The sequence below is a fragment of the Danio rerio genome, chromosome 11 (assembly GCF_052040795.2).
Source record: "Danio rerio strain M-AB ecotype USA chromosome 11, GRCz13ab, whole genome shotgun sequence".
Taxonomy (NCBI): domain Eukaryota; kingdom Metazoa; phylum Chordata; class Actinopteri; order Cypriniformes; family Danionidae; genus Danio; species Danio rerio.
The window spans coordinates 2,948,904-2,960,000 of record NC_141031.1 but is presented as its reverse complement, the minus strand read 5'-3'; the positions used below and the strand labels follow the sequence as shown (position 1 = coordinate 2,960,000).

The 11,097-nt window shown below is 39.1% G+C and overlaps 1 protein-coding gene across 4 annotated transcripts in view; it reads right to left on the bottom strand.

Annotated features, from left to right (window-relative positions):
* The window catches only part of kif21b (kinesin family member 21B), a 131,863-nt gene that overhangs the window by 74,775 nt on the left and 45,991 nt on the right, over window positions 1–11,097 (bottom strand). For all 4 annotated transcript variants that reach the window (XM_087272963.1, XM_087272965.1, XM_087272964.1 and 1 more), the window contains exons 2-6: window positions 9,493–9,715; window positions 9,221–9,403; window positions 5,049–5,198; window positions 3,614–3,748; window positions 243–410 (exon numbers count right to left, since the gene is read on the bottom strand). In XM_087272963.1, the coding sequence (XP_087129089.1) occupies window positions 243–410; window positions 3,614–3,748; window positions 5,049–5,198; window positions 9,221–9,403; window positions 9,493–9,715 (859 nt within the window). The remainder of the gene's footprint in view (window positions 1–242; window positions 411–3,613; window positions 3,749–5,048; window positions 5,199–9,220; window positions 9,404–9,492; window positions 9,716–11,097) is intronic.

Here is an 11,097-nt window from a genome sequence, read left to right as displayed (position 1 = left end):
GCAGATCTACCCCATACTGAATGTAACCTTCACCAAACTTAACTGATTTCTGTGAGAACCACCAACTTATCCAGAATATGTTTTACACAGTGGATGCCCTTGCAGATGCAACCTAGTACTGGGAAATACCCATACACACGCATACACTACGGCCAATTTAGCTCATTGAATTCACCTATAGCGCATGTGTTTGGACTGCGGGGGAAAGCCGAAGGAAAATCAAATGAATGAATGTGTCATACCAGTCCACAGTTGATGGAGATGCCCTCCCGTGCGCGCTCTCCTGTGGCTCCGGTGCGTTTGAGACGCTCTGATCCCGCCAGATCCACAAAGTGAAACTTGGCAGAGAGCGTCTCGTATTCGGACTGAGACATGGAGCCGTCAGAGACTCCATTCAGCTCTCCGTTCACCTGGAGGAGCAGAGAGAAGCCCTGTAATTCACCATTACCACAAAAAACATCACAACATTATCAATAATAAAGGGACACAAACTAATATACAATTTCTGTTTTATGGAGAGCAGATTTTTTCAGCACATTTCTAAACATAATAGTTTGTTCTATAGACTAGTGGTTCTCAAACTGTGGTACGTGTACTACTAGTGGTATACAGCAGTGGTCACCAAACTTGTTCCTGGAGGGCCGGTGTCCTGCAGATTTTAGCTCCAACCCTAATCAAACACACCTGAACAAGCTAATCAAGGTCTTGCTAGGTATCCTTGAAACATCCAGGCAGGTGTCTTGAGGAAAGTTGCAGCTAAAGCCTGCAGGGGCACCGGCCCTCCAGGACCGAGATTGGTGACCCCTGGAATACAGGCTTCCTTCTAGTGGTACGTGGAGGAATTGCTGAATAGTTAAAGTAAAACAATGAACACACTTTTAATCCTTTGACGTGTGTGATAACAACAAAGTGATCAGGAAATAGATTTTAATAGGTTAAACCTTTTATTTTATTTCCAATTGTCTAATGTTTTCTATGCATTCTAACCTTTGAAGCAAATTTCTCCCCATATTTGGAACGGCTGTTGGAGGCGTATCCTGTGTTTTTTAAATCCCAATGTTGACAGGTATAGTTAAATTACTTGGTTTTCTGACACACATAGCCTACTCCAGGGGTCACCAACATGGTGCCCACAGGCACCAGGTAGCCCACGAGGATTACATGAGCTGCCCACAGGCCTGATCTAAAAATAGCTCACCATTGCACCACATACCAGTAAGCTGAATCTAGTATTTTTTGAAGCTATTCTTTCACACCTGCATTGGTGTAAAATTTGTTAACGACATTAAGGTGTATATATAAAAAAACTAAAACTATTTCAGACAAATAAAGTGTTGCATATTGATATTTCTGTTTCTTACCTTGCTAAATCATTGTTGAGGACTATTGTGAGAAATCATTACCACGGTCAGTGTCTCTTCGCATAGATGAATATCATTAATCATTAATAATAACAACATATGATAAAAAAAAGGAAATTGAGAAAAAATGTTATTTAAGAAGTGTGTATCAAACTGGTAGCCCTTCACAATAATTGGTCCCCAAGAAGTAGCTCTCAGTTTCAAAAAGGTTGGTGACCCCTGGCCTACTCTAACGCGCGGTGAGCAGATCTAATTTCTATATTAGGTAAAATAGTGTTTTTAGCAGTGTGGGACACATATACGACTGTCAACAGCTCAAAAAATGTGTTTTGGTGTTTCGTGACCCTTTAAAATACAAGTTAATGTTTAGATTTCAAAGATATACAAATAAGTCATATATACAAGCAATATACAGTTGAAGTCAGAATTATTAGCCCCCTTGAATAATAAGCCTCCGTTTAATTATTTCCCCAATTTCTCTTTAACAAAGAGCAGATTTCTCAACACATTTCTAATCATAACCGCTTTAATAACTCGTTTTTAATAACTGATTTATTTTATCTTTGTCATGATGACAGTAAATAATATTTGACTAGATATCCTTCAAGACACTTCTATACAGCTTAAAGTGACTTTTAAAGGCTTAACTAGGTTAATTAGGTTAACTAGGCAGGTTAGGGTAATTAGGCAAGTTATTGTGTAACGGTGATTTGTTCTGTAGACATTCGAAAAAAATATATAGCTTAAAGGGGCTAATAATTTTGTCCCTAAAATGGTTTTTAAAAATTAAAAAGTGCTTTTATTCTAGCCGAAATAAAACAAATAAGCCTTTCCTTAGAAGAAAAAATATTATCAGACATACTGTGAAAATGTCCTTGCTCTGTTAAACATCATTTAGGAAATATTTAAAAAAGAAAAAAATTCAAAGGGGGGTTAATAATTCTGACTTCAACCGTATATTCCAAAATACATCAAAATGAATTTATATATGAATATGATGACATATAGCCCATATTTATGAGGTCCAAGGAATATTTCCAGGTTTTGATGAATAGGCTACCTTATGATTATTCTTTACATTTAAGTACAGCAGTTTTCTTTTTCCTTTTAAGATCAGTGCCATTTTTAATTAACTTTAAAAAGCACATTTTATTTTGAATGCCATGTTTGTTTATATATAATTTTTTCCAATAAGCACAGTACAGTGTTATCTATTTACAGTATAATGTTTAAAGTGGCTGACAATAATAAATATTCATAATAATAGGAATTGATCTGCCTCGTTTTTGAACTGTGCAAAGCTGTGGCTGCTTAATTAGGCCCACTACGCTACTGTATTTCAATACCAGTCATTACGCCCCATTCACATGGGGCTTCAGCGTCAACGCTTGACCGAAGGTGTGTCTGAAGTTGGGGCTGAAGCGATCGTCATAGCAGCGTCAGCCAATAAAATTCAGTCAGCAATAGGCCACTGTCCAGCTGGTGTATTTGCATACAGCTATCTGATTGACTGACGCTTCCATCGGTGCTTCAAAAGTTGAGCTAGTCCCAACTAGCGTAGAGCAACGTCTCTGAAGCGGCGCCGACAGATCCACAATGCAGTTCGGCAACGCCTGACGTCACCCATTCAAAGTGAATGGGAAGCGTTGACGCTGACGCCCCGTGTGAATGGGGCGTTATGGTGGTACATGGAGAGACTTGATGAGGTGGTACTTGATGAAAAAAGTTTGAGAACCACTGCTGTAGACAATCAAAAACAAATATTGCTTAAGGGGGCTAATAATATTGACCTTAAATTGTTTTGTTTTTTATTAAAAACTGCTTTTATTCTAGCTGAAATAAAACAAATCAGACTTTATGCAGAAGAAAAAATAATATAGGAAATACTGTGAAAAATTCCTTAATCTGTTAAACATCATTTGGGAAATATTTGAAAATATGATTAAATTCACAGGAGGTCGAAACATTTAACTCTATTGCATGGTCTAATTTAATAACAACAATGATTTTTCAGTACATTGTGAAGCTCTAAATTAGAGTCACGAATGAAGTGTGATGCGTCGAGTTTCAGTGTGCTCTGGCATGTTCACTGACATTTATAATTCCTGTGGTTTAACATAATGACTTTCGTTTATACAGCAGCGGCGCTCTGAATTTTAATGCTTTAAAACATTCGACCTGCTCAAACTTGCTGATGTCTCTGTGATGCAGGAGCGTATGTTAATGTTAAGATGTTGGGCTTGTTTTTGTACCAGTTGTGGCTGTGGGCAGACTCTCATCTGGCAGAGGTGGATGGTGAAGATGGCGTGCGAACGGGAGCTCTGGGCGTTCATCTGTGTGCTGGCGGTGGTGCGGGAGAGAGCGCCCAGCTTTAGACACTGCAGGAGCTGAACATACACACACACACACAAATGCAGCGTGAATAACACTGCCACTGAATACACTAGTCAACAAGCGAAGTGAGTAAAAATGGTTTGGGCTGCTTGATTGAATGTGATGATATGGAGGCAGATCGATCTCAAAAGTAAAACACTAACAAAAAGAATTCATACACAATTCACATCTACAACACTGAATTCGTAAATTGAACACTGTCACGCCCCGTGTGGCTCGGAGGATGAAAAAGGGCTTAACATAATTATGACAACGCAATATTTTAAGAATTCCTCTGAGATGTTAACTGCTATGAATCAACACAGACAACGACGTGGCAAAAAAAAAACTGGTTCGCTTTATTACAATAAAGATAAAGAAGTGTATATTTAAATCACCCAAAGTATATTTACAAATATGTACAATAAATGCAAAAATTAAACAAAAATAACTGATGAAGGGAAGGAGAATAAGCGGTGCCAAATCAAAGAAAATAACAAATGACAACGCAAATTTACAAAACACGATTCGCAAATTTAAAGCGATTCATAAATATACAAAACACAATTCATTCATTCATTCATTCATTTTCTTGTCGGCTTAGTCACTTTATTAATCCGGGGTCGCCACAGCGGAATGAACCGCCAACTTATCCAGCACATTTTTACGCAGCGGATGATCTTCCAGCCGCAACCCATCTCTGGGAAACATACACACACACATACACACTCATATACTACGGACAATTTAGCCTACCCAATTCACCTGTACCGCATATCTTTGGACTGTGGGGGAAACCGGAGCATCCAGAGGAAACGCTCCCTCGCTAACGCAGGGAGAACATGCAAACTCCACACATGCAGCTCATAACCGAAAGGACAAGATCTCGGATACAAACTGAAATAAAAATGAATTTCTTCGCAGGGTGGCAGGGCGCACCCTTATAGATAGGGTGAGAAGCTCTGTCACCCGGGAGAAGCTCGGAGTGGAGCCGCTGCTCCTCCACATTGAGAGAAGTCAGCTGTGGTGGCTATGGCATCTGTTTCAGATGCCTATTGGACGCCTACCTAGGGAGGTATTTCAAGCTTGCGCCCCCAGGAGGAGGCCTCCTTAATACATGCTGGAGGGATCATGTGTCTCTCGACTAGCCTGGGAACACCTTGAGATCCGAGTAGAAGGAAGTGTGGCGTTCCCTCCTGAGGCTATTGCCCCCGCGGCCAGTCCCCGCATAAGCGGAAGAAAATGAATGAATGAATGAAATATGGTCAATTTGAATTCTTTTCGTGCTCAGACAACAAAACAAGGCAATCTGACCTCGTCCTCTGAGCTGACCAGTCGTGAGGTCACTCCAGTGGTGTAGATTCCTCCGCTGCCGTCTTCGTGGATCTTAATATTGGACTTCCGGCCTCGAGCCTCAGGATCACGCGTGCTGTCAAACAGGTCCAGGATCTCCTCATTGTAGAGCTGCAGGACAAACACACACATGAGTCATGAGAAATAATAATAACTTTATAATGCTCATGACAAAAACAGACAAGAGATAGTTCACCCAAAACTGAAAATTCTGTCATCATTAGCCATGTTTCAGTCCACCTATTTTTTGTGGATTTTGAGATATTCCATTAAAAAAATGCTTCAATGGAAAGATTTGTGTGGAGTCTGCATGTTCTCCCTGCCTTCACGTGGGTTTCCTCTGGATGCTCCGGTTTCCCCCACAGTCCAAAGACATGCTGTACAGGTGAATTGTGTAGGCTAATTTTTCCGTAGTGTATGAGTGTGTGTGTGAATATGTGTGTGGATGTTACCCAGAGATGGGCTGCAGCTGGAAGGGCATCCGCTGCGTAAAAACTTGCTGAATAAGTTGGCGGTTCATTCCCCTGTGGCGACCCCGAATTAATAAAGGGACTAAGCCGACAAGAAAATTAATTAATGAATGAATGTTTATGAATAAAAGAGAAAGGGGTTTTCCAAATCTCCCCTACTTAAAGGGATAGTTCACCCAAAACTGAAAATTCTGTCATCATCAGCCACGTTTCAGTTCACCTATTTTTATGCATATTTTGGTATATCCCATAAAAATACCTTACTGAAAATGGAAAGACGCAAATACATTTAGAAAATGCGCATGAGAAATAATAATAACTTATTAATTGAAAATTCTGTCATCATTAGCCACGTTTCAATCTACCCATTTTTATGCAAATTTTGGAATAATCCATTTTTTAAAATGCTTAAATGGAAAAGTATTGAAAACGCACATAATAACTGGATGGAAACACATTGATTGAAGCATCTTCTGAGGCACATGTCATTTATGACATGAAGAAAAAAGGCCCACAGTGGCTTCACTTACCACAATGCATTATTATTTTTGATATTTGGCGCCAGTTTTTCAGAAAGTGATGATTTAGATTTTGTTGAATGAAAACAGTGCTATATTCATTCATTTTCTTGTCAGCTTAGTACCTTTATTATTCCAAGGTCGCCACAGTGGAGTGAACCGCCAACTTATCCAGCAAGTTTTTACGCAACAGATGCCCTTCCAGCCACAGCCCATCTCTGGGAAAAGTGCTACATTCATAAATGGTATATGCTATATTCCACTTATTATAAAAAAATTTGCATATTTGGAGGGAAACATAGCCACTGTAGTTACCCTTTACTGGCCACAAACCTGTATATTTGGTGCCGTGAGCACTATGGTGCTTTGTGTCGCCGCACTTAACCACTAGGCTATTGGTGCCGACGGTCACAAACCTGTTTGAGTTTCAAGAATACATTACCGGTAACCATTGACCTACACAGTATTTGTTTTTCCCACTATGAAAGTCAATGGTTACCCGTTTTCTAACTTTCTTCAAAATATCTTATTCTTCAAAATATCTTATATTAACTCCAAAACGTTTTAAACGAGATGAAGGGGAATAAAAGGTGAGTAAATTTATTTTTGGGTGAACTATCCTTTTAAGGAAGTGACTTGATAAAAATCAATGAAGAGTTCAAAACAATAAATCAAGCCGCTAACATAGAAAAAACAATGTACAGAGCGCAGAGTGGAGTTCTGGAAAGGAGGAGAGTAATGAAATCAGGGGGTTTTAATGGTGTATTACAGGCGCCCCAGGGGACGGCGTCCGCTCACCACCACACAACTGCAGACAAATCTGTGGCGTTATTCACTAGTGCTGAGCAAACAGCAGCCGCTGCCAGACAGAGAGCAGCACGGGTCGTTAAAAAAGCCTGTTACAGGTTTAAACTCATTACCGCAGCCTGGACTTCACACGAGCACGGGGGTAATCTGTTTACGGGACACTGATGTCTGCACAGCCTGAGCGAGAGCCTGTCCAGTATGGAGTCAGATCAGTCTCAGAAATAACACACTTCCAAAATAAAATTCATGCACTGTTCACATTTACAACATTTCATTCGTAAATTTATAAACATGCAAATCCAATTCGTAAATTGCAATTACAATTTTTAAATACACAAAACAGGGCACGGTGGCTCAGTGGTTAGCACTGTCACCTTACAGCAAGAAGGTGCTGGTTTGAGTCCCGGCAGGGTTAGTTGGCATTTCTGTGTGGAGTTTGCATGTTCTTCCCGTGTTGGCGTGGGTTTCCTCCGGGTGCTCTGGATTCACCCATAGTCCAAACACATGCGCTATAGGGGAATTGATGAACCAATCTGGCCGTTGAGTATAAGTGTGTGTGTGTGATTGTGAATGTGAAAGTGTACGGGTGTTTCCCAGTACTGAGTTGCGACTGGAAGGACATCAGCTGCATAAAACATATGCTGGATAAGCTGGCGGTTCATTCCACTGTGACAACGCCGAAGGAAAATGAATGAATGAATTAAATGTAAATGTGTAAATGTGAAGTGTGCTGTGCATGCATGAGTTAGATTTTTCAAAATAGATTATTTTTGAGACTCATCTGGCTCCATAGTCCTGCACTAATGACTGATCCTGAAGAGACATGCGCTTTCTCCACAACACTCAGCCCCAGTCTGACTAGGGCCAAATCCTAGGCTAGAGGCTAGACTAGGCCCCTTCCCCTTAAGCCTGGTTATAGTTGACGCGTCCGCTAGTCCGCTTGAGTGAGGGTGGCAAACTTGACATCATCGCGGAATTTGAGGTTCGCTTTGGGTGCACGTGACATGATTTCAGCCAGTGGAGCGCAGGATTTTCGAACAATTTGCTGCGTTCAACTTGAGTTGAATATGAATCACTTTGAAAAGGTTTTGTCTGAAACATATACGCCTGTACAGACATATGATTCGTGATTATAGAGATAACCAGATGACCAATAATTCTTGGCTAGAAATTGCAAAATCTGTGGGAAAGGAGGAAAGGTTTTGTTAAGAGGTTTGTAAAAACCTGAGGGATACGTTTATTAAAACCTAAAGAAGCCATGGCAACGTGACCCAGGTAAACAATAACAGAAATATGTGTTTCCAGCAGTCATAGGTTTTACACTGATGTACAGGTTTAATTTTGAATTTAAAACAATTTAATAGTTTTAAAACTATAATGAAGGAACAGATTATTCCTGTGATAACTGGCACATTTTTTAAGGCACATTTTGACCACATTTTGGCCTTGTGGCATGAACGGCCTAGGAGGAGATACGTTTGTTTTCAAGGACAGAGTAGTATAACAGTATGTCTTTCTCAAGCCAACATAATGAAAGCCAAGTGCTAATAACGATTAGCTACATGCTATGAATGATTATCTAAATGTAATAACATATGCTAGAAATGCCTACTAAGTATTAGCATTTGATCAAACATGTACACAAGCATTGCCATTTAGCAACTTCTTAGCAACCACCTAACAATGCCATAATTGTTTTAGATACTGCCTAGCAACCACTTAGCAACCGCCACCGTGCTTCCTGCCAACTGCCATTCTTAGTCCTAGCGCAGTCACGTTGGCTTTCTCAAGCCAACATCAAAGTTTATCAATGAACTTTAGGTGATACATGCAAAACTGGCTTGCCATATCAGTAAAAATATGGAGTTTAAGTCAAAAATGGCTTGCCATATCAGTAAAAATATATGGAGTTTAAGTCAAAAATGGCTTGCCATATTATAATAAAAATAAAGCTTAAAAATTATTTATTGGAAAACTATAAGTCTGATAAACCTTAAAGATATAGCAACAAAATCTAACGCATCTAAATACAGCTTTTGGCCAAATTTGGGGCTTGTATAATTTTTGTATATGCCCGGATTATAAAAATTTAATATTTAACAGTTTTTATTAAAAAAATTATAAGTCTTACAGGCATGAGGAGATATAGCAACAATCTTGAATGCAGAAGGCACATTTTGACCACATTTGGGCCTTGTGGCATGACGGCCTAGGAGGAGATACGTTTGTTTTCAGGGACAGAGTAGTATAACAGTATGTTGGCTTTCTCAAGCCAACATAACTACAGCATTACTTCAAAAATAGGCAGCATGGTATGACAGTCATGTTGTAGCCTCACCTCCAGGAACTGTGCGCTGACTTTGAAATCTGGCGGAGGGATGTCTGCGCTCTGAGCCTCTAGTCTGCGTTTCTGGATGCCCTGAAAGAGCTGGTGTACGGCCCGCGGGATGATGCCCTGCTCGTCCTCCGACACGCTCACGTCAAAACCAGTGCCCATGGTGTACGTCTTCCCTGAGCCTGTCTGCAATGTGAACAAGACAAGCAAAACAAAGTCTTTTAGGCCCTGTACTCACATTATTAAATTGCATTTCTGGGTTTGCTAGCCGTTACCTGTCCGTAAGCGAAGACGGTAGCGTTGTATCCCTCAAAGCAGCCCTCGATGAGCTTGTGAACGCAGGCGCTGTAGATCTGCTGCTGATGAGCATCCAGGTCAAACACAAAGTCATACGTGAAGGCTTTATCTTTACCCAAGAGCACCTGCGGCTCGCCGGGAGTGACGGAGGTGCAGATGTGGCATCCCTCGATCTTCTCCTTCGCCATCTGAGGACGGATCCTGAAAAGACAACAGCAATAAATCAGATAAATAATATATAAACAACTTATTAGTTAAATAAAGGCCATATGGGGCATCCTAGTCATGTGGGAACTGACATCTCTGAGAATCTAAATCTGCCACAGTCAAAGTATGAGTAAAAAGTAGCCCTTTTAATAGCACTCGAGTATTACACTGCGAAAGATTGATGTGTTTACGTGCAATTTGTGTGCAATTTGTGTAACATTCTGTAGTGCATTTAGTTATTGTTTAAGGCCATTTCATTCTTCATACAGTAAACTGACATGCACATGAATAGTCTCTCTGTCATCGCATGTAAACATTCTTGAGGTTGTTTTGTATGATGCGATTTCCTTCTATGTTCAATTTCATTGGGCGGGAGTCACAGGACTGATTATTCTACTTTAGCCGATCACCATAGACAAAACAAAAATACAGTAGTGACTGCAAGGGCAAAAAAGTGGAGGAAAAAGTGATAATACAGCACTAAAAATGTATTCAGGTGAAAGTAAAAGTTCAGATTTTTAAAACAATGATTGCAGTCATTTGAGTATTTGTAATTTGTTACTTCACACTACTAATTCCATCATTTAAAATGCTTTGGTTCAATGCACAAGACAAAATGTCAAACAGAAAGAGCTACAAAACTAAAAATGGAAAGGTTTGGGAGGGGTTTTTGGATGCATTTTTAAAGGAACACATCACTTTTTTGGAAATATGCAAATTGTTCAGCTTCCCTACAGTTAAACTATTGAGTTATACAGAACAAACCACTGTTATACAATGACTTGCCTAATTAACCTAACCTGCCTAGTGAACCTAATTAACTTATATATTATATATTATATATATATTGTATATTATTAACTTAATATACATACATACACACACACACACACACACACACACACACACACACACACACACACACACACATATATATACATATATATATATACATATATATATATATATATATATATATATATATATATATATATATATATATATATATATATATATATATATATATATATATATATATATAGGCAGGTTAGGTTAATTAGGCAAGTCATTTTATAACAATTGAGAAATAATATTGCTTAAAGAGGCTAATAATATTGACCTTATTTTATTGTAGCTAAAATAAAACGAATAAGACTTTTTTCAGTTGAAAAAATATTTTCAGACATACTGTGAAAATTTCCTCACTCTGTTAAACATATTATAAAAAGAGATATTATAAAAAGAAAGAAAATATATATAAATATATATATATTAGGGTTGTAAATGGCGTAAATGGTTTGGTTTATGCACTACGACTATGAATACAGTCAGTCCTGATGTGTGTCACTGTAGTCAAAGCACAAAAGACCCCAGTA